At 40.5% G+C, this 27,153-nt stretch overlaps 1 protein-coding gene across 1 annotated transcript in view; it reads right to left on the bottom strand.

The window, feature by feature from the left end:
* ruvbl1 (RuvB-like AAA ATPase 1) overlaps window positions 1–27,153 on the bottom strand; it is a 63,227-nt gene that overhangs the window by 31,906 nt on the left and 4,168 nt on the right. The window contains exons 3-8 of the mRNA XM_048606236.1: window positions 25,067–25,199; window positions 15,217–15,368; window positions 13,673–13,762; window positions 11,959–12,108; window positions 8,761–8,824; window positions 2,340–2,538 (exon numbers count right to left, since the gene is read on the bottom strand). Of these exons, the coding sequence (XP_048462193.1) occupies window positions 2,340–2,538; window positions 8,761–8,824; window positions 11,959–12,108; window positions 13,673–13,762; window positions 15,217–15,368; window positions 25,067–25,199 (788 nt within the window). The remainder of the gene's footprint in view (window positions 1–2,339; window positions 2,539–8,760; window positions 8,825–11,958; window positions 12,109–13,672; window positions 13,763–15,216; window positions 15,369–25,066; window positions 25,200–27,153) is intronic.

Below are 27,153 nucleotides of genomic sequence, written 5' to 3'. Positions count from 1 at the left end.
TCTAGGCCCAAAACATCAGCTTTCCTGCTCCTCTGATGCTGCTTGACCTGCTGTGTTCATCCAGCTCTACACCTTGTTATCTCAGATTCTCCAGCATCTGCAGTTCCTACTAGCTCTCTAATATTCATCGATCAACTAAAACTGCACACAAGCAAGTTCAGACTTGTGTTTTTGCTGCTTGTAGGGTGCTACCGTGTCTGCCCGCATAAAATCCTGCACTTCAAAACCTCATCCAACTGTGTTAAACACTGGGAGACAGTGTGAGGTGATGACAGGCTTTACAACTGTACCTTTCTCCCTCTTTAATTTTGCTTTACAACTTGAATTTGTAGGGTGTGCATTAATAATAGCTTCCAAGGGATTGCTGATGACTGCAAGTAGAAAGTCACATAAGAACACTGGGAATCAACTCTTGGAATCCTCTGCCAATAAAATTACACGTTCCCCTCATAAGGTTGATGCTCAAGATGAGAAAAAGTTATTTAGACCAATACATCCATCCTTTAAGGATAATCTCCTTTTCACCTGACTGCCTTCTTACTATACTCTCTGTCTATTCCAAAATATTCAAGTGTTATTTATAGTATTCAAACCTGCAAGTATCCCATCAGAGTTTCCTCACTCCCCCTCATCCAATTTCCTCAGAATAATCCCATGATTGATCATTCGTCATTGGAAACTAATTATCTAAATTGGTATGAAATAGTTTTTTCATAAGTTCTTCTTCTAGGTAGGAGGGTGAGTGCAGGAGGATGCAGAGATGTTTCACTTTTACTGGGGTAAGTTGAGTGAGTGTGCAAATGCATGCAGATGCAGTATAATGTGGATAAATGTAAGATTATCCATATTGGTAGCAAAAACAGGAAGGCGAATTGTCTGAATGTCAATAGATTGGAAAGGAGGGAACTGCAGTGAGACCTGGGTGTCCTTGTATATCAGTTGCTGAAAGTCAGCATGCAGGTGCATCAAGTGGTGAACAAGGCATGTGCTTTGTTCACAGGCTTCATAGGGAGGGGATTCGAGTACAGGAGCAGGGATGTCTTGCTGTAATAGTACAGAACCCTGACGGGACCACACCTAGTGTGTGCAGGTTTGGTCTCCTTATCTAAGGAAAGATGTTTTGGCTGGTGAAGGACTGCAATGAAGGTTTACGAGGCCGATTCCTAGGATAGCAGGACTGACATTTGAAGAGAGGCTGGATTGGTTAGGACTATGAGTCCAAAACTAGAAGGCATAGGTTTAACGGGAGAAGGGAAAGATTTAAAAAGGGACCTAAGGGGCAACTTTTTCACACTGAGGGTGGTGTGTGTATGGAATGAGTTGCCAGAGGAAGTGGTGGAGGCTAGTACAATTACAACATTTAAAAGGTATCTGGATGGGTACGTGAATAGGAAGGTTTAGAGGATATGAGCCAAATGCTGGCAAACGAGACTAGATTACTTTAGGATATTGGTCAGCAGGATATTGGACCGAAGAGTTGGTGTCCGTGCTGTATACCTCTATGATTCTATATTCATTGGAGTTTAGAAGAATGAGGGGGAATCTCATAGAACCCTATAAAATACTAACAGGAATAGACAGAGTAAATGTAGGAATGATGTTGCAATGACTGGGGAGTCTAGAACCAGGGATCCAAGTGTCACAATCTAAGGATATAGGGTAGATCATTTAGGACTGAGATGAGGCGAAATTCCTTCAACCAGAGAGTGGTGAGCCTGTGAAATTTTCTGCCACAGAAAGTAGTTGAGGTCAAAATTTTCAATGTTTGAAAGAAGGTGATTGATAAAGCTCAAGGGATCGAAGGACGTAGAGAGAAAGCAAGAACAGAGTACTGAGTTGGATGGTCAGCCATGATCATATTGAATGGCGGAGCAGGCTCGATGGGCTGAATGGCCTGCTCCTGGTCCTATATTTATGTTTTTGTATCTAAACTGTGACAAGAGGACAAGGGTGCATAGTTCAAATTATGAAATGACAATTCGAAGCCAGACTTCGAGAATTATTCACCCAGAGCGTTCAATACATGAACTATACTACCAGTTAGGGAAGTTGGAGCTAATTCCTAGAGCATTTGAAGGCCAAATCAGGTGCAGTAGTAAATTGAACAGCTGTCCTCAAATGTCCTTGTAAGAGGGGATCCAAATCTCAAACTATAATCTTTTGTCTGTTGATTCAAACACATATGTTTATATTTTAATCCTATCATGAATAGACTGATATATAGATAAATCAACGTAGATGTGCATATATGAAGATAAAAAAAACATATTTCCGCCACTGCACCAAGAGATCCATGAGGAGGGAATGACAATACATTTTGAATTCCACAATTATCTTACCTAACAACACAGTTTCCTCGATTTGTAGCAAAAATAACGATGGGAGCAATGCTGGACTCAAGTGCTCGGTGCAGGTAAGTGAAACATTCTATGTCAAGCATAGGAACTTCGTCAATGAAGAGAACTCCTGGAACCAGCTCAGCAATGCCTTGATCGATGTATTTGTTAACAACCTTGTTAATCTCACCTCTCAGTTTGTCTGCAATTAAGAAGTTATTATTTTATTTTAGAAGGTCAAAAATAATTCAAAAAAGGTTTTCTTCAGAATAATGAATCATACTAACACACAAAGGGTCATGAGCATCTCCAGACAGGGTAAAAGTCACGCACATCACCAATTCACCTCTGCAGGTCCCATGATGGACGTTATACTATAACTGCCACCGCAATTTAAACAGATAAATGAACTACAGAGTGTGGTACTAAAACACAGACTTAAAGATTTTCATATTCCATTAATCGAGTTACTACTCCTTTGGGCAATCAGAAGGTAAACAATAAGACTACATCCAGATTCACATTCAATAACTATTGTCAAAGTGAACTGGTAGAGAGATTGGGTTTCAGCAGAAATGCAGGGCTTCAGTACCCTCTATGTATGAGCAATTTGTTAACGAGACTAATGCACCAAGGTGACACGGCAACATAATACAAAAGAAACAATGGTCTTGAAGCTCAGAAGGGCAAAAACTGTAAAAGTGAAACAGAGAGGAAAACAGAAACGCTGAAGTGAAAAGGATGTACACCGATTGCAAGGATTTGGGTTCCAGCTCATGAACCCAAATACAGCAGGGTATCAATCTTTGCGATACCAGAAATTCCCACACAGGGCCACTGATAGGGAATGAAAACAGAGAGGATTAGCTTGTGGCTCATATAATCACTCAAATATTTTTGGAGGATACCCATCTACCCTCTGGGTACAGGCACTTTACTATTCTGACAGAAAACACACTGCAATGTATCAGGCTTAAATTCGCCAAAATATTAGCAGAACTTCTCACAGTACTCTTCATTTGGATATTCAGAAAGCTACTGAAAACTGTCAAATTTTTCAATAAAAGTAAACTCCATGAGAACGCAGGGCAGAACATGGAACTGGGATTAGAGTATGAAATAAACAAGTACGCTCCATTACAGTGCTTGGTGCAGAGCTCATCTTGGATACAGAGGCAATAACTGGATTTGGGCTGGTTGTAATTGAAGGCTGAGCTATAGGACTGGAAGATGAACCAATTCCTTTCAGAAACACTTAGGTTGTTTGTTTAACAGAACCATCAAATTGCAAATGAAGATCAATAGCGACAAATGAAAACTTTTGGTAGATCAGACGACAAAATTATCAACATATTATTGATAAGGGCGGCACGGTGGCTCAGTGGTTAGCACTGCTGCCTCACAGCACCAGGGACCCGGGTTCAATTCCACCCTCGGGCGACTGTCTGTGCAAACTCCATACATTCTCCCCGTGTCTGCATGGGTTTTCTCCGGGTGCTCCGGTTTCCTCCCACAATCCAAAGATGTGCAGGCTAGGTGGATTGGCTGTGCTAAATTGTGTTCAGGGATATGTAGATTAGGTGGGTGACAGGGGATGGGTCTGGGTGGGATGCTCTGAGGGTCGGTGTGGACTTGCTGGGCCGATGGGCCTGTTTCCACACTGTAGGGATTCTGTGAAATAAAATCGTAAATAATGAAGCGACGAGAGCTAATAAACAAATGTAAAGGCATCTGGAAACAAAATTAAATCTGTCACCTTTACGTACAGCTAACATGCAGAAGCAAGTTTAAAAAAAGCAAATAGAACATTGGATAAATAACAAGTTTGCAGAACGTACACTGAGGATTTACAATGCTGAGAATATTTTTGTTTTTGCTTTCACAGGCACCAATTTTTTTGTTTCTTTATTCATTCACAGGATGCTAGGCAGCATTTATTGCCTATCCCTAATTGCCCAGAGGGCATTAAGAACAACCACATTGCTGTGGGTCTGGAGTTACATGTGGGCCAGGTAAGGATGGCAGTTTCCTTCTCTAAAAGGACATCAGTGAACCAGATGGGTTTTTCCTGACAATCAACAATGGATTCATGGTCATCACTGGACTCTTAATTCCAGATATTTATTGAATTCAAATTCCACCATCTGCTGTGGCAGGATTCGAACCGAGGTCTCCAGAACGTTATCTGGGTCTCTGGATTAACAGTCCAGCGATAATACCACTAAGCATTGCCTCCTCTGCAAGGAGGAGGAATTCCTTCTTTCAGGATTCAGTGTCTTTGGAACTCCTTACCACAGAGAGCTGTGGGGTCAGAGTCCTGGTGTATGTTTAAGGCAGAGATAGATTCTTGATGAGTAGGGGAATCAAGGGTTAACATGGAAAGGGCAGGAAAGTAGACATGAATGTTGGATCAGCTGTGATCTCATTGAATGGTAGAGCACAGAGTGGGGCTGAATGGTCTACTCCTGCTCCTATTACTTATGGTCTTATGCAAATGCAGGCATTGCAGGCAAGACCAGCATTTATTACTCAACCTCAGTTGCAGTTGAGAAGGCAATGGTGAGTATTTCTTGACCTGTTGCAGTCCACCTGGCATTGGTACAACCCAAATGCTGTTGGGAAGGGCGGTGCTGCATTTTGACCCAGCAACAAATGAATGGTGATATAGTTCCAAGTTAGAATGATGCATGGCTTGGAAGGAAATTTTTTCAGTGGTGGTGTTCCTGTATATTTGCTGTCCTCTTATTTCCATGTGGATTTGGAAAATACCCGTCAAGGAGGCTTGGCATGTTCCTGCAGTGCATCTTGCACATGGTATACACTGCTGCCATTGTTCATGTAGAATGAATCACAGAATCAAGACAGAATGCGGCACGGTGGCTCAGTGGTTAGCACTGCTGCCTCACAGCGCCAGGGACCCGGCGTTCGATTCCACCCTTGGGTGACTGTCTGTGTGGAGTCTGCGCATTCTCCTTTGTGGGTTTCCACCAGGTGCTCTGGTTTCCTCCCACAGTCCAAAGATGTGCAGGCTAGGTGGACTGGCCATGCTAAATTGCCTATAGTGTTCAGAGATGTGTAGATTAGGTAGGTAACCGGGAAAGGGTACAGCGATGGGTCTGGATGTGATGCCTTGAGGATCAGTGTGGACTTGATGGGCCAAAGGGCCTGTTTCCACACCTTAGATTCTATGAACATATGAAGGCTATTTGACCCACATTGTCCATGCTGGCCATCAAGGGTGATTCACACCTTGCCACTCCTGCACTTACTCCTCATCTTTGTTCATTCTCCCTTCAGATATTTAGAGGTTGGAAAATGTAGAAAACAATTTGGCACAGAAGGCACAAGTCACACTATAACTGGAACAACTGTATTCAATTTTGGTGACAATGCTTGAAAAGGGAGACTAGAGTGTGTGAAGCAGAAAAGAAGGGAAATATGGGGTTGGATCTTTGTTCTAGAATTAGGAAGACACAGTCACGACAATGCCCTCCTCTGCAAACCCAACCCGAAAGAAAATGCACTAGAAGTTGGGATCTTAGTTCAGATGGCAGGCTTTCCCCTGAGGTCAAGCCAGATGATCTCAAGACAAGAATGGAGGCAAGCTGGTCAAGAAGCCTGCCTCAGTTCTCTGACACTGAACTGAAGTTTTAAAAAACTAAAAACAAAGCCTATAAGGAGCACAAGAAACAGCAGCAGGAGTGGGCCATCTGGCCTGTTGAGCCTGCTCCGCCATTCATCATGATCATGGCTGATCTTTTCACGGACTCAGCTCCATTTACCCACCCGCTCACCATAACCCTTAATTCCTTTACTGTTCAAAAATCTATGTTTGCCTTAAAAGCATTCAATGAGGTAGCCTCAACTGCTTCACTGGACAGGGAATTCCACAGATTCACAACCCTTTGGGTGAAGAAGTTCCTCCTCAACTCAATCTTAAATCTGCTCCCCTTATTTTGAGGCTGTGCCCCCTAGTTCTAGTTTCATTCACCAGTGGAAACAACCTCTCTGCTTCCATCTTATCTATTTCCTTCATAATTTTATATGTTTCTATTAGATCACCCCTCACTTTTCTAAATTCCAATGAGTATAGTCCCAGTCTACTCAAGAACAAAAACAGAAGTTGCTGGAAAAGTGCAGCAGGTCTGGCGGCATCTGTGAAGAAAAATCAGTTAATGTTTTGGGTCCAGTGTTCCTCCGTTCTGAGGAAGGGTCACCGACCGGAAATGTTAACTGATTTTTCTTCACAGATGCTGCCAGATCCGCCGAGCTTTTCCAGCAACTTCTGTTTTTGTTCCTGATTTACAGTATCCACAGTTTTTACCCAGTCTACTCGATCTCTCCTCATAATCCAATCCTCTCAACTCTGGAATCAATCTAGTGAACCTCCTCTGCAACTCCTCCAATGCCAGCACATCCTTTCTCAAGTAAGGATCCCTTCATCACTCTCACTCCCCATGTCCCATCTTTGCTCCCTCATGTCCTGTACCCTTCATCCTGCTAGCCTAAGCCCCGGTGCCCATCCTACATTCATGTCTGCCAATGCTCCACTATGGACCCTATGGCAATCTACAACAGCCCTGTCCAACTCTATAACTCTCATATCTTCCATTTCAACATACATCCCTTGACAAATCCCCCATTCTAGTTCATAGTCCCTGTGCCAACCTAACACCAACTAATGCCAAAATACTCCCCCAAACCACCACCCTTTGCCCATGTAGAAGTTTTAAGTTTCTATTGTATAGTTCATGTTGGAAAAAATACAGATTCATTAAAAAGTTATTACATTTATATTTCTTGAATTACATACTTCCATTTATTCTAATTCATGGTGCAAATTCAACATCTATATAAAAGTAAAATACCGCAGGTGCTGGAAATCTGAAACAAAAACAGAAAGGGCTAGAGAAACTCAGGTCTGGCAGCGTTTGTGGAGAGAGGACCAGAATTAGCGTTGAGTCCAATATGACTTCTTCAGAGGGAAGAGAGTTGGAAAGTTGTATTATTTAGCTGCAGACAGAGGGCGAGGAGGAGCAAGTGGAACACATTATGTGAGTGCTCAGAGCCAAAGGCAAATGGTGATGACCGTGGACGTCCAAATGGGCATACAAAGCTCAGACCTGATGGACATGTGCATTTCCCAAAAGCAGCTGCTGATTTATTTGGTTAGCTGCCTTTGGGGAATCCACACGTGTGAAATGCAGTCCACCTCTGCCTTTACCCACCACCGTATTGAAAATAGGTACTGTGGTCAGCAGCAGGACTTGCTATCAGCCACCATTTGTGCAATGGCAAAGAGGTTCTGGAGACCATTTAGACTTATCCCAAAAACAAAGAGATAGGTTATGAAGAGAGATTGGAGAAGCTGAAATTCTACAGACAAGAGGTGGTTATGGGGTCACCTCATCTAGGCATACAAGATATTAAAAGAATGCATAAAATTATTGGAAAGAGGAAAGTTAGAAGCATAATAGTAGATCATGAAAAACTTTATCACAAGTGGTTACTGAAGAAGAATCTATGACATATCTAAAAAGAGAAGTAGATAAATATTTATAAAGGAAGAGAATAAAACAGTACAGGGAAAAGTTATTAGAGGAGATTGCTTCAGTTGAAATGCTAACGTTGCCACAGATGCAAGAGGATCAGTGATGCTCTGTTCTGTAACTTCCATGATTCTAATATTACTTCAAAGCAAGTCAGAGCAGTAGGGTGTAAATTTAAATTAGCACAAAGTACATTTAAAATTGATATTAATAATTCTTTACTGAGAGTGAAAGGTTTTCTATACCCTACTCATTAAGATAATACTGTCAAAGACTTGAGGCATTCAAAATGTTAGATGACAAGCTTCGATGGGCTAAACAGCCTTCAGCTTGCCCTCAGCTGCTAATGGGCATAGCAACTGGTACATATATACCTCTGATTTGAAAAGAAATATAAATCTGAAAAATGTGCTCCTAATTTTCTGACAATCTACTAAAATACAAATCATTTCACATTAACATGGCCTAGCTAAACACAGAATTTCTATCAATTCTTGGCCTTTTCTCAACAGCCCACATTTCTGCATTAAAACATTAAAAAATGAAAATTACCATAACATGCTGAAGAAAACAATAAATCTGGGGATAGTGTGCACTGTTAAAACGCACAACAAATTACTGTCAGAATAAAGGGCATTTAGATTTAGTAGCTTTTAAAAATACTGTTTAAACATAAAAAGCACAATCAAGAGACTCCTGTTTTTAAGCTTTTATCAGATCTGCAAGATGTCAATTGGTGGATTGCATGCCCATCTGAAACCTTAAAAAAAACAAAAGGGCACTGTAATCAAATGGTCAGGAAGAAAGTGCATTTGGATCTCCAGAACTGCATGCTTAAGCCTAGTGCAGCATTTAACATTTGCTGGGAGAAATACCTGTAATTTCGGTTTTCTTTGGTTTCATTAGCTGACCCATCATGGACAGGATGTCTTGACCTCCCTGGATGAACAGAAGTTAAAGAATGAAAGTCAATTTAGTCTAGATAGATCCCGTTGTCATGCCCAAATGTGGACTTGAATGTGGAATATTTACTGCAGAGATAAAAAGGTAAAATTCACAAACTGAAAATCTGAAAAAATAATTGGTGAAGCAAGATTACCTTTACACATGTTGTCCAAACAACAATTTGAAAGTGCACTGCATAAGATTAGTATACACTTAACAGTTCAACCTCCACCATTGGAAATGCTCCTTCTTATCTACCCTTTCTCCATCCATCATAGTTTTATACATCTCAATCATGTTCCCTCTCAGTTTTCTCTGCTCCCAAAAAAACCCCAGTCTATTCTATCTCTTTATAACTAAAACTCTCCAGCCTAGGCAACATCCTGGTAAATCTCCTCTGCACTCTCTCCAGTGCAGTCATATCCCTCCAAAAGGTTAGCTTCCAGAACTGCACACAATACTCTAGCTGTGGGCGACTTTTATAAAGTTCCAGCCTAACGTCCCTGCTATTAAGCTCTCCTAAATAGGGCCTCTCCCTAATCAAGACTCCAATGAGCACCTCATTATATTTTATGCTTTTTCCATTCTCTACTGTTTCCCAAGCCCAACCTGGAGTTTCTTACCAAGATTTTCTCATTCCATTCTTTTGCACAACACCCTTAATCCTAGGTGGTTTCACTTTCCATCTCAAATCACTGTACTCTCTCCTCCACATTCTTCCCTCAACCTCTATATAAACATGGGCACCTCAAATTTGACCACTTCTCTGCATTTCTTACTTGTATCATCTAACTCCATCCTTTTGTCATGTCCTAGTGGAAAGGAATCGTCCAATTTACTTCTAAGACACTTCCGTATTCCAAATTATCTCATCTTTGGTCATTTAATTGCCACAATACTGTCAATGTACTAAACTATTCCCTTGCCCTTTACAGTCTCAAAATCTGGTGGTTCCTCCTGTATTGACCCCATAAGTAATGTAGTGTTTTGCTAGAATATCAGGTAATCACCATATTCTTAACATCTAATTTTTAAAAATTCTTTCATTCATGGGATGTGGGTGTCACTGGCTGGGCTAGCATACATTGCTTGTCCCTACTTGCCCTTGAGAAGGTGGTGGCATGGAGCATTCCTGAGCCGCTGCAGTCCATTTGGTATAGGTACACCCACAATGCTGCTAGAAACATAGAAAATAGGAGCCTGCTCTGCTATTCAATATGATCATAGCTGATCATCCAGCTGAGTATTCTGTTGCCGTTTTCTTCCTGTACCTTTTATACTTTCAGCTGCAAGGACTTCCTCAAGTGCCTTCTTTTTTAAACTTTTGACCTCAATTGCTTTCTGTGGCAAAGAATTCTAGAGGCTCAACACACACTGGGTGAACAAATTTCTCTTCATCGCTGTCCTAAATGGCCTACACCATATATTTAGAATGGGACCCCTGGTCTGCATTCCTCAATCATCAGCAACATTCTTCATGTGTTCACCTTGTCTAGTCCTGATAGAATTTTATAGGTTTCTATGACAGCCCTCTTCGTTTTTTGATCAAATCTCTCTTCATACGTTAGTTCTGCCTTCCAGAAATCAGTCTGGTAAACCTTCGTTGCACTCCGTCCATAGCCAGAACATCCTTCCTCAGATAAAGAAACATAGAAACATAGAAGATAGGAGCTGGATAAGGCCATTTGGCCCTTCGAGCCATTCATCACGATCATGGCTGATGGTCCAACTAAATGGCCTGATCCTGCTTTCTCCTCAAAACTGAACACAAGGCTCCAGGTATAGGAATGGAGTTCCAGGATTTTGAGCCAGCATAGAATACCGGGGAAAAGTGGGAGCTATACCTTTGGGTCAGGCTTCATCTGAGCCATGCTGCAACCAGTGTTCTTGTAAGTTGTATAACAGAAGTGGTAGAGAATGTGTAAAATTAAATGGTGGGATAAGGGATCACGTAAGAGATGTGGTAAATCAAAGTGAAAAAAAGGAAGTAATTGATAGTAGGAATTTGGGCAACGATGAGCAGTTTGAGGCAGGAAGGGACTGAGTAAACAAACAGAAGACAGCAGCAGCAGATAAGATGAAAGAGTATTCAGGGTTGAGTAGCTAATCAGAAGCAGAGAATAAGTATAAATGGGTCTTTTTAAAGAGGCGGCAAGCTATAGCTACAGAGTGCGACAAAGATCATAGTTGGGGAATCATCTTTTCACAATCTATATCCATGATGTGGATGATGACCAATATATGATGTCACTGGCAGATTTAGCTACCAAGCTAAGTAAGAGTGTACATTGTCAAGAGCAGGTAGAAAGTCTGTAAATGGATTCAGAAAAATTAAGCAAATGGACAAAAATTTGGCAGATAGTTTATGATCTCAGAAAACATGAACATGTCCATTTTTGCAAGAACAGAAAAAGTGTACTACTTGAATGGAGAGAGATTGCAAAACTTGGGGGTACACGATGATCTGGTTGTACTGGTACACGAATTACCAAATGTTTGCAGGTACAGGAAGTGATCAGGAAGGCAAGTGGAATGTTGCCTTTTTGATGCAAGTGAAACGGGATAAGGGAAATTTTGCTGCAGTTGTAAAGTGCCTTGGTGAGACCACGTCTGGTCTACAGTGTACTGTCTTAGTCACCTTTTTTTCAAAACGTGTAACTTTATTCCTCAGAAAACAGTGGGAGTCATTCAAGTTTTTCAAGGCAGATTTTTGATATATAAAGGAGCGAAGGACTATGGGACAGCAAAGTAAAGACCAGATCAGACATTATCACATTGAAATAGTGGATCAGATCAAAGGGCCAAATGGTGTTCTTCTGCTCCCAAGCCCCATATTCCTCACTGACCATTCACTGCATTAGCAGCATTTGGAGAACTTACTAGTGCAGAAAGGCTGCTCCATTAGAAGATATGAAAAAGTACAAATCTAACAAAAGTTAATTGCATGAGAGCACTTCTGTGGTGTTTTGATGTAAAAAGTACAGGTGCAAGTTAAAGCATTTAACTCCAGTACTATTTTAATAATAATGTATTTGCCACTGCAAGCATTTTCAGATTTCATGTTCAAACATTTGTTCGCTATTCTCTTTTATGTTAAGTGATCAAGGGTCACAAGCCTTGTTTATTACCTGAGGTCTTGCATTTGCTACATCTAGATCATGCAGAGTCACATCCTGTATGATCTCTTTCTTCTTATGGACATCACCCTTTGGCAGGGGAACATACTCTTCAGCTTCAAGGTCAAATTCCGTGGCGTACGTATCACACCTGCCCTGCCTCTGTGAAGAAAGTCCAGGATAAGCAGGAATAAAACAGGTGTGCTGTCAGCTTACCTGCCAGACTTCAGGCTGAAAGAAAGACAATGGAGTGGGGAGGGCACCAATACACAATTATAGCATTGACAGGCTTTAGTCAACACATTACAACTCTCTCGCTCACATTTAGCAAGCAAAGCCAGCCCACCTGCCCATCCTTACCCTTGCCAAAACAAGTTAGCTTCCCAGTAAGTCAGCTTTCTTCTTCTCCTTAGATAATGCTACCTCTAAATTTGCTCTTTTTACTAAAGGACCTGATGCTACAGATAACGTTAACTACAGTTCACTGAACATGTTGAAGTCTTTGTAGCTGGTGCCCCAGCAACTGATAACTTGTCCTGATAAAGAGTACAGCAGATTTTCTTAATGATTTGAAGGTCCTTGAGAATGACTTGAGTAACACAAAGAGTAAAAATAATGTTGAAAATAAACAGTAGGCAATCAAGTTAGGTTATTAAATTTTCTCTTTGCCAATTCTCTCCCTTCCTGCACTCTTGTAAAGACACTGATCCCTGCCACAATATATGCCCCTAAGTCCCATCCCTTTGAGTATTTTTCACATGCTAAGTCCAAAGAATATTTATTGTTATGCATCACAGTCAAGCCAATTTGTATCCATACATGTGCATTTTTTCAACAGGGATCACTGTATGGCAATCAAGGACAACAATTCTGGCCAACAACTTTGTCTCTTTCCCAAAGGCACTGAAGCTAAATTTAGCACCCCAAACACTCCCTTCCTGAGACCAGTACTGACCAGAAATTGAACCCGGGATTTTGGATTATTCATTCCATTATCACATGCCATCAAGGAAGCAATTTTTAAGAACAACTTTATAACTAGGAATGCTATAGTGCATCAAAATCTTCTGCTTTTCATTAGCCTCTCTTTGTATTATAATAATTTTCTGCAGCTAAGGAATGATGACTGTAAAATAGGTTTAACCACCTGAACCGTAAGATCAATAGCTAAAATACTACATTTGGTTGTAAACAGAAGTTTACTTTTCATTTGCACCGGTTAAGAACTCAAAGACACTTTCTTTCCCACCCACTTCAAACCATTGGGTCCTCATCCTGATATCCTTCAATAAAGATCAGGTTTTTCATTATTCTTTTCTGGAATTAACTGGCTATGTCCTTGAAATCTATAGTTTGCCTTCTTGCCTGCACTCTAGCGAAGTTAATGCTCATGCATTGAGCTATAGAATCAATGCAGATAATCCAGCACACAACCTTCATCAAATGTCCAACACACATATATTCTTTAGTTAGGAATGTGACATTGTTACCTATTGCCCATTTTCATGCTTCTTTTTAAAAAAAAACAAAAATGCCTGAACTTTTTCCAAAGCAAAAACCAGAGATCGATTACGAACTTTGTCTCGCCAATGAACAATAGCAACAGAGGGCAGATGAATACCCTTTTAACCTTGTGGTGAAATCAACAGGTAAATATTTAACAGATTTAGTCCCTTGTTAACAACTTGGCCTCAGTTTCAGATTGGAAACCATTTAGAAATTCTACCTTCACAGCCCCGCTGTTTGCTTCAATGTAAATCACATCACCAACTTCAACACGTTCCTTCTGCAGGCTCTCATAGATACTAGGATCAAGCTGAAATACACAATAAGACACTTGATAAGTACAGAGGAAAGACATGCCCTTGAAAAAAAATGCACTAAAACAGTCATCCTTAACCTTACATGAAACTTATCCTTATGGACTGGAGTATTAATTAGAGATTCTAAAACAGAGACACACTATTGACCCATTCAGGGCAGAGCGGCCCAATGTTTAATCCACATTCTGTTCCGAGATACGTGATCTCAGGTCATGCTGCAGTTGATAGTTGTATAGAGAAAAACTGAAATTCATTCTCGTCATCATTCTTGGACATTCTTGCTGAAAATTATGTGCTCAGACATTGTGTAATCGTATTAGGTTTGGCTGTGGCCAAATAATCTGGAAACAGTATCTAGGCTTACATGCGAAGAATAGCTACTCCAGCACCCTAGTCAGGGTCAGCATTTTCTATAGAGCAGGGAAGGGCATGTGGGAGGTTTGGAAAGAAATACACAGCCAAATACAGGTAGTTGAAGCTAAAGTACATCTACTGACCCATTCATAGGAATTTATAGTTACTTAAAGTTCCCAAGTTAGACATCAACTGATGGTGGATAATTGATCTTTGCAACTTCTATTTGGTTAAAACTTGGTGGTGTTCTGTACATAGGACTCTGGTCCATCATTTAAGCTACTTGAACAATGGAAGCAATGGCCAGGAATGCTCCAGTCTCGATCAATATCAGAAACTGATGGCTTCTGATAGCTAAAAGTCAGATCGTTTAAATAAAAATCAAGGTATTCATTATGTTTGAGATCAATGTATAGTGCATTCGAATATCACTTAGTAGGACAATTGACTTTTGGTAAAGAAGTAAGTCAAATTATGTTTTTGAATATATATTAACATCAGGCAGCATTTGCAGCCAATTAAATTCTACAATTTAATCTGTTTATAATTAAAATACAGTGAATAGGTAACTAAAATTTGGCTTTGTTGTTCCAGCTTTAAACATTTTCTTGGTTTTAAAGAAAGTCTTCTTCACTCATTTTCCTGTGAAATTACAAGCCAGTAGCTTCGCCCATAAACTTCTAATGTTCCAGTTCTAATTCTTCAATTTCTGTCATCAGATCTGTACTCATCAATATTACTTATACAGCTCAAAATGGTGCTCTCGACACAACCCTAGTACACAAAGACAAACACCAATAATGATAGTCATGCTCAGCAACACCAAATCCAGGTCAGTGTGCAGATTTCAGAAACCTGTTAATTAGCTTAGCAACATCATTTGATAAAATTGTGCTCTAGTTTGTAGCCTGGAGTTTCAGTGCTGTGATTTATTTTATGGATTGCATCCCAGGTTGGTGACAGTTTCAAAGTTGATATATATACACATCAGAAAATATTATATGGCCTCTTTCCCAAATATTACCTTCTGCCAAAAATACAGACCAGCTCTCTTGTTTTAGCATGATGAATATATACATAAAATTTTCCATACCTTCAGCTGCTTGGTGCCTTTTGCTGTCTTTAGCCCAATGATAACATGGCTAACTGTCTTTCCATAACCACCCATGGGATTCTCCGTCTCACAAGGGGTCAGCTCTGTGACCTCGCCTTCATAAACCTCCTTTGTTTCTTTTATCCTCAGGCCTGAAAAGACATTTTGAAATGTTAACTGCAGTCAATAAATCACGTAAATGTTGGGGCGGGGGAAGAAAACAAAAATAACAACCACAAAATGTCTTAGCTTCACAAATATTTCTCATAACTACAGAATCTTTGCTTCCAATAGTTCTTCTGCAATTTTTGGAAAGCATTCCAACAATAATACAAAAATCATTATCAAATTAGTCATCCGGTAAAACTTTGTGAAAGAGATGTTAAATGTTGGAGTCAAGGGTGTTTGTGCTCTACATAAACCAGGATTTTCTGTTGAGGAATATTAATGTTTTTAATCCGTTTCCTATCAAATTGATTAGGAAATGGTTGATACACAGTGTATTGAGCTGCTCGAGACATATACCGTACATCCAATCTTCTGTAGGTACCAAAACAAAAACATGTCGTCAGTCCTAAATGCTATCAAAGCAATTTCACTTCATTCAAGAAATATCACTGCCCATGAAATCAAACAACATCATAATGAGAACCTTGCCAGCAAATGGTGCACCAAAAAGGTCAGTTGTTAAAGGCACTGGGTTATTAGGACCTAGAAACTTTGCTCAGAGGTCCTGTGTGGAGCTACCTCATCCTAGATTAGCAACAGCAATATTCTTTTATTATCTCATGGGACATAAACGTTATTGACATTTATTGTCCATATTGCTCGAGGTGGTGGTGGATAAGCTACTTTCTTGAACTGACACAGTTCACCTGGTAATGGAAGAGCTGCCAAAAAGAATTCCAGGATTTTGATTCAGTGACAATGAAGGATCAGTGATATAGATCCAAGTCAGGTTATGGGAACTTGCAGCTGGTTGCATTTCCGTACGTCTGTTGCTCCCATTCTTGGCAAAGATCGTTGGCTTAGAAGTTACTGTCAAAAGAGCCTTGGTGCAGTACTGCAGTGCATCTTGTACATAATGCATATGTGGCCACTGTATATTGGCGGAGGAGAGTGTAATTGATTAAAAGATGGTGGATGGGACATCCATTATGTGGACCGTTGTGTTTTAAATTCTACAAAGTATGCCCCTTGTTTAAATAAGGGGAAAAAAGAAGGCCAAATAATTTCCTTTTCAGAGTACTATACAGAAAATCATCTTCTCAGCATGTTTCCTGCTGCCAGATACTCAGTCACTTTGCTGACATGGATGATGGGGAGACCTATGTATCCCATTACCAGAAATAAAGGGTCTAATATGACAAAATTCTACCCTCACTTTGGGATGCTGCTGTTTCTCAAGCTTGGAACACTGGTGAATCAGCTAGAGGCTGGCACACATCATTGCACCAGACATACCTGCCTTTAATTTTACACTGCTCCCTTGTGGGATCGAGAAGAGCGGGTAAATCCTCTGTCATATGTGGGCCTGTGTAAAGTCACAATTTAACAGAAGATCCAATGCATCACAATCCTGGTGATTTTCCAGGTCTATCTGCTGGACTATGACCAGTTACATCTGCAGTATCACCCACAGCTGAGGAATCTCATTCCATGACTATTGAGACTCACGAGCTTAAACAAAATGATGACCAACTCGATATCAATTACTAATCGGGATTTCATTTAGATTTTAGATAAAGGCCAGATCAAGTTTGTTTTTGATTCTATCAATGATATTGTGTCCTGGTTTAAACTCCCAATGGCTAGCTTCACGGCTGGAATGGCAATGAAGGCTGGGATTTTTAGTTTGTACACTTTCCCCTGTATGTGTTTGCAATGTTGGATGAGATGCTTTCAAAGAAACTGTGGTGTAGGAGTAGATGAAAACTATGAAAAGCTTATTCCAGGTTTAATTACCAACAATTTTTATGAGCAGACAGTTTTACGACAACCACATTTTATAACCGTTTATGAAACACTGATTTTACTTCAGGCATCTTAGGATGAAATTAGGAGATTTATTCAATAGCTGGATTTAGTCCGAACCAGGTGGATGAGAGGTTGAAAGTGGCAGAAAGATGCTCCACTAAAACATCTCAATCTTTCATTAGGCGCGTTATTTGTTCACAAAGTTCCTCCATCCTGACATTCAGAATATGCACTAGCCCATCAATGAGGCTGGCTGTATGAGCGATTTAACTGCACTCCTTTTATCTCTCAACCTGACAACAATGCTGACAACGGTTTCATCTGTGAGCTTGAATTACTGAAACCTCTGACAGGGCACGTCAGCGCTTCAAGGAAATATTGTGGGCTTCTCTCCTTTTATTTCTCCATGAGTTTTTAATTTGACAGCTACATAAATGGCAGGCGAAGTCAACAAGCTTATTTTTCTCGGAAAAAGTGGGTCAACACTGCTCTTACTTTGTTGGGGTGATCCAGAAGCAACTTCCTCAGACAGCGCTGTGGAGCAAAGGCTTAGCCACATTCAGCCTCGGAGTGTTCAAGTATCAGAAACCCCATGGCCAAGCTCCTGATCGCATTCAGGTTTACTAATACACACTCTTAATGCTGCTTATTGGAAACAGATATTAATTGATGTGACAGCAAGGTTTACCATCATCATCAAGCAGATTGGGCTTGTACTCAAGGGAGTTTAGAACAGAAGAGATCTTGTTGAAACACAAATTCTCAGGGGGCTTGACAGGGCAGATGCAGAGAGGTAGTCTATCCATTTGAGAGAGTCTACAACTAGAGGCCAGTATGTCAGACAAACGGATCACCTATTTAAGCCAGAGATGAGAAGGAATCTTTTCCTTTCAGATGGCTGCAGCAGCTGTGTCATAGAACATTCTATGTTCTATGTTCTAAACAGTAGGGGAATCAAGGGTTATCAGGGAAAGGCAGGAATGTGTAATTGAGGAGGATCAAATCAGCCACTATCTCATTAAATGGCACAGAAAACTCGAAGGGGTGAATGCTCCTACATCTTATGGTCTTACTACCTACATATTCCAGGTTTACTAATTCAACTTAAATTCCACCAGGTGCTTTGATGGAATTTGACGCAGTGCCTCAGAGCATTAGCCCGATTTTCTGGATCATTCTTCTAATAACAGTTCCAGTATGCCACTATCTCTGCTGAATTGACCCAAAAATGTAAAAGAAATATTGTAACACTCCTTAAGGACATAGATCAAAGTGTGAAAAGATTCAGGACACGCTGGGAATCAGAATTACCTATCCATATTACCAGAGTATAAAACTTAAAATGGACTAATATCAAGGAATCGGAAATGGACAAATATGGTACACGTATTTAACGAGAACCATAAAATTAACACCAGGGTAACAGCAGATTCCTTAGTCCTACCGCTGTCTCATGTAAATCAGATTTAGGAGTAAAGTTGATAGGCATCTGTGTAATAACAATCCAGTAAAGTACACAATTGAATAGGAGACCAAAGCTCCCGATTAATATTGGATAAACATCCAACATGTTACTTACACCTAACAAGATCGATTAGAATTGGTCATTTAAGAGATTATAGCTGAGGACTCGAAAATTCAAGGTAATTGAGAAGTGTTAGCATGGTCTTGTCAAAGAAAAATCATGTCTAACAAATTTACTCCTGTTCTTTGAAGCAAAGATAAATTGGTTTTCTTCTGGCTAAAAGCAGTTTACTGAAGAGAACAAAGACAGTGTGCTCCTAAACTGCTGGTGGTCCAAATGCGTCTCTGTATCTTGTTCACAGCCTTAAGCTGTTTAACTACCTGAGAACTAATCACATAATATTGGCTGGCAGAAGATCTTTGTCTTTGGTAACAGGTCACTCATCCACAAACCAATCCCCTACTTATTGCCAATCAAAGCTTCTTTTGTACACAATCCTTTAGATCTAGTCCATCACAGTGGAATATTGGGTTACTTGTTTCAAACCATATGGCAATCCTCAAATTTAAAACAGTTCTTCTCTTATTTCAGGACACAATTTTTAAAAATAGTGCAAATAAAAAGAGATGACACCTTTACACCTGGAATGAGTGGTTTTGTTTACGAGAAAAGGCCGGGTATACTTGTTTCCACTGGAGTTTAGAAGAGTGATAGGTGATTTGATCGAAGAGTATGAGATGGCCTAAACAAGTATGAGATGTTTCCCCTTGTGGGTCAGTCCAAAACTAGGTGGGCAGTTTAACCTTTGGTGTTGCTGTTACAGGCCAAAAGCATCAGGAAGACTTTTCTCCCTCAGAGGGTTGCATGACTTTGGAACTCTCTGCTTCAGAAGACAATGGAGGCAGGTTCATCTAAAAGGTGTTTAGATTCTTGTTAGGCAGAAGAGTGAAGGGTTATCAGGAGTCAATGAGAATGTAGAATTCAAAATACAAAACATATCAGCCATGATCCTACTGAATGGCAGAATGGGCTTGATGGGCTGAATAATTTACTTTGAAGCTGTTTTGCATTTTTTTGATGTAATTATTGAGACATCTCCCAGCTGAGCATTGAGAGAAATGTTTTTGCCCTTGTTGCCATTGTCAGACTGCAGATCCTGAATAAACACATCTTCCCCAAATCTCAATGTGGTTCCAGAACAGACACCTCCTCAGTTGACAATCTTCTCAGTCTAGAAACTGTATGACATATATCATGAACAAAGCAGACCATGGTATTTGTTAATTTCACCTAAACATTCAACCATGCTAACTATGGTGATTAATTTAAGCTGCTGGAAAAAATTAGTTGGCTGTTGAAGCAGCTCACTGTGGTCTCCTCTTTTCATGACAACATAATGGGAAAGGTCAGCTATGATGAGGTAACATTGGAACCCTTTTCATTGAGGAGCTTTACACCGAAGTTATCACCCGAGCATTCGACTGGAAGGAACACAGGACTTTCAGTCCTGGAAGAAGTTTGTTTGGCCATTAGCACAAAGAGGAAAAATGCTACATTCCAAGATGTTTGCCATCATCTGTAGGTATTGGCAACATGAGATGGACGGTTGTTGATAGCTTCATATAGTGAGACTCTACAAACGCCAGTAATCTGTCACCTGAAATCAACACATGCATCAGAAACCTGCAGTTGTTATGTCCAAGTTGCATAAAAGTATGAAACAGCAACCTTACGATCACTGTAGAGACCAATAACTTTTTAAAAGTTTAAAAAATTTTCAGTGAACGACTGAAAGCATCACAGAACAAGGTCTAAATTTTTATACAGGAATAATCTCAAAGTCACAAAAATGGGATCCGAACTTGTGATTAGCATCAGGAGTTTTGTTCTAAAATCATTCCACACTGGGTTTTACAGACAGGCATGTTACCCAACTAGCACTATATTGAAGTGGTCTCTCTTACACCAATATTCTATTTCATTAATCCTCCTGATTGCTGCTAACCCATGACTTTTCTAATTGCAGCCTGGCCCATCCTTGACTCTCCCGCCACTGCTGACCCTCCGAAGAGCAGCCTCTTCGGTTTCCAGGGACTCTTGGCTGCTGCTGATGCGTTATTTCAAATCCCTCTCAAACATATGACTTAACTTCTGCAAGTTAAACTGGTCTTTCAATTTGCTGCCATTTAGTTATCTCACTTCGCCTCAACTCTATTCTCAGAATTAAAAAGACATTTAAAGTTAAGTTATGACCAGTTATACAGCTAGATAATTCTGAGACTAACAGTCTACCCACAGCCACTCCTAAATGTTCCCAGTAAAATGATCTGAAGAATTAAACAGACACAATCTTAAACATTTTATATTTGTAACATTGAGAACATCAAGCTGAAAGTCCACCAAGCTTGTGCTCTCAGTGCACTCTACTACAGTGGGGAGACCTGGACAGCATATGCTCATCAAGAGGGGAGGTTAACAGTTTCCACCTTCACTGTCTTAAATCCTCAGCTTGGTGTGGCAGAATAAAGATAATCAATTCAGAGGTCATGGAAGATGCTTATTCCATCAGCATGTACTCATTGCTAAACTGGCTCACATGGTCATTGGGTAGCTGGCTGTCAACCATCTTAAAGACTTCTTTGTGATGAATAGGCTAATTTGTTATGACCTCCTGGGCCCCATATCTCTACTACAAGGTGCTTGCAAGTGAGTTATCAAAATGGTGGCATCACCGTTGACAGCTGAGAGATGGCTGACTGTGTCATCTAGAAGCTGATTAAAAGGGCACTGGAAGAACAGAGAAGAAGTGAAAAGCTCAGCTGGCCAAACAGGAGGATCCACAAGGAAACCCGCACATTCTTTAGTCCAACGTCATGCTCAATAGGAAATGTGTGGGTTAAAAGGTCATGATTTGTCATCATTTGGAAATCTACCTTTAAAGTGTTCAGAACCATGTATAGCTTGAGATTTGATTTGAATTTCTACATTGTGTGTGTAAATAATTTCAGTTTTGTTTTAGAAAAGTTCTGAATGTGCTGCCAGGTTGTCTGAAAATTCAGTTACATGTATTTAAATGAAGTATTTAAAAACCCTTGAGGTGGAACTTTCAGTGCTTTGGAAAACAAGCACAGAAAAGAGGAATAAAATGGGCTGATATCTAGTAATAAAGTTGAAGAAAAACAGAGACAGAGACAGAAACAAGTTTCCTTTTAGAAAGAGAATCAGTCAGACGGTTACTGAGTTGCAAGTTTCTTTGAAAGAGACACTGAAGCAGGTTGGGGACAAAAGACCTTTAAAATCAGCACAGCAGACTGGTAGTCTTCAAAACAGTCAGGGCAGATGAAAAGTCCCGAGTTGCTCAGAAGTTAGTAGGACCTAAGCTCCAGCTATGGAAAGCTTTAAGGCAGAAATCCCAGAATGGCAGCTCATGAGCCCAAGTAGAATTGCTAGCTTCATGGCCGCAATAACTACCATGGAGCTCAATATTAACAGCTTAGCAGCCTCTTTAAATCATTCAAGTATTTCTTAAAACTAGCCATGCACTAACTGCCTGAACTTTAAGGCCAAATCTTCTCCTGTTTAAAACAAAAGGTGGTTTGTAATCAGAATTGAATAGTCCTCCCCATCCCCACTGCTCTCATAGGTACTTTTCCTCCTCTCAACTGCACAGGTATAAACCTGCATCCTCACCCTTAGGATGTCAGAGAGTGGTAGGCATCCCAAGAAACTGTGAAAATGCATGAATTTAAGAATCACACGTTTGGAAGCAAGGTGAGCGGTAACAAGGATCTCAGAAGAGACTTTAAGGATTACAGCATTGAGTAAATACAGAAGTTTTCCAGAAAGAAACCAAATACAGCTGTAACCACTGAACATGGAACTTTAAAGGAGAAAAAGGGTTGCCCTTCAATAAGTGTCGAGTATCTGTAAAGATGCAGTGAGGATAAAAAGGTTGAATTTTTATTTATGATATTTGAAATAAGACAGTTTTAAATAGCTTGTATATAGTGTAAAATAGTTTTTCACCTTTTGTAAGCAACTTTGATGTTCCTTTTTAAAAAACACATTGGCAGCCTGTTGTGAATATGTTCAGTGACTGCCTACCATGGCAAACAAATGGTAAAAATTAAACTTATGGTTCTATCAAGCTAAGTTTCACACTGAGATCGGACTTGTCCAAAATTACAATCTGTTGGGATCATTACAGTGAGGCTCCAGAGCCACAGCAGATGATGCCTAACAGTTGGCAACAATGCACAAACCCTTGTCATCCAAGACACAAGGTCATTGCTATTAATATAAAGCACCCAAATACAGAAATGCAGTGCAATGATCAAATTTTCTCAAGTTATCAAACTTAGAGGGACAGTCGAGCCAGAAAAAAACAAGTGCAGAGAAATTACAAACTAAGTTTAACAAGGTTTGTAATTAGGTAGAACAGGATCATAGATCAAAGAATCCCTACAATGTGGAAAAGGCCCTTCAGCCTGACAAGTCCACGCCGACCCTCAGAGCATCCCACCCAGACCCATCCCCCTATTACCCACCTAATGTACACATCCCTGAACACTACAGGGCAATTTAGCATGGCCAGTCCACCTAGCCTGCGCATCTTTGGACTGTGGGAGGAAACCGGAGCACCCGGAGGAAGCCCACCAGACACGGGAAAACGTGCAAACTCCATACAGACAGTCGCCCGAGGGTGGAATTGAACCCAGGTTCCCGGCACTGTGAGGCAGCAGTGCTAACCACTGAGCCACTGTGCTGCCCTTTGAAGGTAGCAGCACCCTGGAAGGCTGTACCCTTCTGTTTCTATTGCAAACATTGGGCCCAAAGCTTTGTAGAGGATACAGGATGTTGAGAAAGCCTCTCCTCACCTCTAGCTGCAGCCGCCTTGAGCCCACAAATTTATTGCAAAAACCACACCTGGGTAGAAAACCAAACCACAGCAGTACTAGATGAAAGCTGTTAAATAGCCAAAGCAGAAACAGAAATCTAGGGGTCTTAGTAAAGTTGAACCTCAAGTTCAACCAGTGTACAGCAGCAATCAAAGCCAATGAAGAAACACATACAGAAGACTACAAATACAAAGACGGGATGATCAAATGTTATAGTGCTTTAATTAGGCAAATCGTTAAACACAGCATGCAGCATCCATCACCAAGAAATAAGTAAAGCATCCAAAAGACCACCTAAAGAAGTGACAGGACACTAATACTCAGCAAGAAAAAATACTGAAGAAAACTGGTCATTTCAGACTGGAAAGGAAGTAGAACGTAGAACACAGAACTGTACAGCACAGGAACACGCCCTTCGGCCCACAATGTTGTGCCCAACATGATGCCATATTAAATGACTTCCTTCTGCCTGCCCTTTGTCCATATCCCTCCATTCCTTGATAGAACATAGAACTGTACAGCACAGGAGTCTGAGAAGTGATCTCAAAGCTATGTGGTATATTAGAAATTTATTCTTTACACGAAGAGTGAGAAATGCAGAATAAACTTTAATTAAAGAAGTGAAGGTGGAACCCCAGGAATCATTTAAGAAATTGGTAACTGCTTCAAGTAAAGTTGTTGGAGGAAAAGGGATGCTTTTAAACCTCGGAGTGGATGATTTAAATAACCATCTCATTCATGATTATTGTGTGCCATCCATAAACTCTCATCTCTTGTATAGCTAGTGAATTGTTACAATGTTTTCTGTGCCTTTAACATCTTGCTGTCAATTGCTTTTTCTACACACTTTTATCCAACTCATTCTGGAATTTGGGCCCACTGGCTCCCTGCTCATGTATTTATTACATTCCACGTGAAGTAATTAAGCCTGAATTATTCACTTTCTTCTCACTTTCAAGTTTGTTTCTGAGTTAATGGTACATAATCAGCGGCCAGTAGAGTGTAGGCAAAATAGTTGGCAAGGAATTAAAACATACATAACTGACCTACAAACTTGCACCTCACTGAGATTATTCATAACTTCCAGCAATATAAAACCCCATACAGTTAACCATGATGTATTACACTAACCAGTTTTCAGATGCAGGCCAAACTAAAGATGCACTTGGTTGCAACATCCACAAGCCATTTTTGCCTTTAAGATTACATACATGAAATGGAATTAAAGGATCAAATTTCATTCTCCAGGGATTTCCTGAGCACCTAATCTACTCAGAAACAGTCCAAGAACAATGATTCATAGCAGTGGTACAGTGCTTAGCAGTATACTACTATAGATTTTGAAGCTGAACAATTCAGCCACTGTTCTTTGGAATGCACCCCTAAAATTAGAGCTATTCTAAATTATATAACTTCCTACGAAAAATCTGCCAGAATTTAGTGCTATACCAACAGCTTTTTGATGGTTACAAGGTGCAAACAAAGAAATGCTTTAAAATATTCTACTCACCAATTGCTCGCCTGAAGTTTTCCATTAATACTTCAGTTTTCTTGATTTCACTCGAATAAACTTCACTTCCCACCATGGGACAAAATGGGACTTTGTTTCCCAGCTCCTGTGCAATGGCCAGAGCTAAGGCCGTCTACAGGAAGGAAAATAAAGCACATTCACTGAACACTCTTGTTCAGCATTAAAGAGGAAGGAGGCTAGGGAGAGCAAATTAAACAACTTTATATTAAAAAGTTATTAAATCTTAACCAATGTTTTGAAAAACAGAGTCGAATGTCTCAGTGGGACAGTCCAAACAGTAATTCTCTGAAATGCTGGACTTCCTAACGAGGAAAATTTATAAAATATGTATTAGGAGGAATAATGCCACTCAGATCTTGAACCTTTTCTGCCTTTTCACAAGGTCATGGTGGATCTGATTATACCACCTCTATTTACGAGGCACAAGTTTTTGCAGTGCAGAGGAGATCGTCACAGAGGAGATCAAGCCAGCCCGTGGTGGACAGAGTGGCAAACATCCCAACGCGGCTCGCAGCGAGAGCGGGAGCAGAAAGCCCAGAATGGCCGCAGAGAGAGTGGGAGCAGGCAGTCCAAAATGGCGGCAGTAGTAGTAACAGGCTGCATAGTGGCGACAGCAGGCAGCTGGGAGTGAGAGCAGGAGTAGGAACCCCAGGGTGGCCCATGGCGGGAACAGAATTAGGCAGCCCAAGGCTACAACGGTAGCAGGAACAGGCTGCAAGGCAGTGAGCAGGTGGCCCAGTGCAGCAGCAGGGGTAAGGTTGAGCCCGAGCCCAGAGCAGGGGTGTTCAAGCCCTTGTGAAGGAATGCGAGACCAGCATGGCTAAGTGCTTATGTACTGTGGTGTTTAACTTTCAACGGTGTTTCTTTGCTTTCTACTTTTTAGTGTGGAGGACTGTAATATTTAACTTTTTAACCTTTTACCCAAGATTCTGTATCTAAAATGGTACTGTAAGTGGCAACTTGTAAACTTTCACTGTACTCATGTCAGTACATGTGACAATAAACTTAATTCTAACTTCTGGTTCTGAGAAAGGGTCACCAGACCGAAAATGTTAACACTGTTTTTCTCTTCACAGATGCTGCCAGACCTGAACTTCTCCAGCAACTTCATTTTTGTTCCTGATTTACAGCATCCGCAGTTCTTTCGGTTTTTAACTTAGAGTTTATATTAGACCAAAGGAAGAAGCATTTAAATTGGGCAAAAAAAGCAACACACCTGAGGATTGGAACAGTTCAGATTTTAGCAAAGGAGAATAAAGGGATTAAGAGGAGAGAATGGAGGACCAAAGTAAGTTTCCAGGGACATACAAACCGATTATAAAAGCATCTATATAACTATGCGAAGAGAAAATGATTAGCAAAGACAAATGTTGGTCCCTTACAGTCAGAAACAGGAGAAATTTTCTTGAGGAACAAAGAGATGGCATACTAATTAAATACATACAAAAAACTGAATGAACTGTGGGTGCTGGAAATCAGAAACAAAAACAGAAATTTCTGGAAAAGCTCAGCAGGTGTCATAGCATCTGTGGAGAGAAATCAGAATTAACGTTTTGGGTTCAGTGACCCTTCCTCAGAGCTTTCTCAGTTCTGGCGCCCGATTGCTGCCTCCAAGAACTTGCAAAACACTAAATGAAACAAACGTCACTGTCTGTTCTCCAACAACACATGCCCTGTTCTCATGGCGCCACCATCCTCTTGCCATCATCTCATTTGAGCCCCTCCACTGCCTCTAAATAGTCACGGCTGCTTGTCTGATCCTTAATAATCGATGATACAAGTCAGCAAGCCTATCTGCAACAAAATATGATATCTGACATGTGACTGCAAATACACTCATCATTAATAAAGACACCTTTAATCCAACATTCTGTTAAACAGGAAATAAATCATGGAATCATTAACGCTGTTCACAACATAGCTGATTGCTGAAATAAGAATTTGGGGATTACAGTAAAATTTTCAGCAGTAGAATTAGGGAATTCAAGGGATGAGATTTAAATGGATCAAATTATCATTACCCTTGACTTCCTAAGTTTGTGAAATAACTGCAGAGGCTGGTATTC

Source organism: Rhincodon typus, chromosome 16, assembly GCF_021869965.1.
Source record: "Rhincodon typus isolate 14 chromosome 16, sRhiTyp1.1, whole genome shotgun sequence".
NCBI lineage: Eukaryota > Metazoa > Chordata > Chondrichthyes > Orectolobiformes > Rhincodontidae > Rhincodon > Rhincodon typus.
This window is presented reverse-complemented; position numbering and strand designations above follow the sequence as displayed.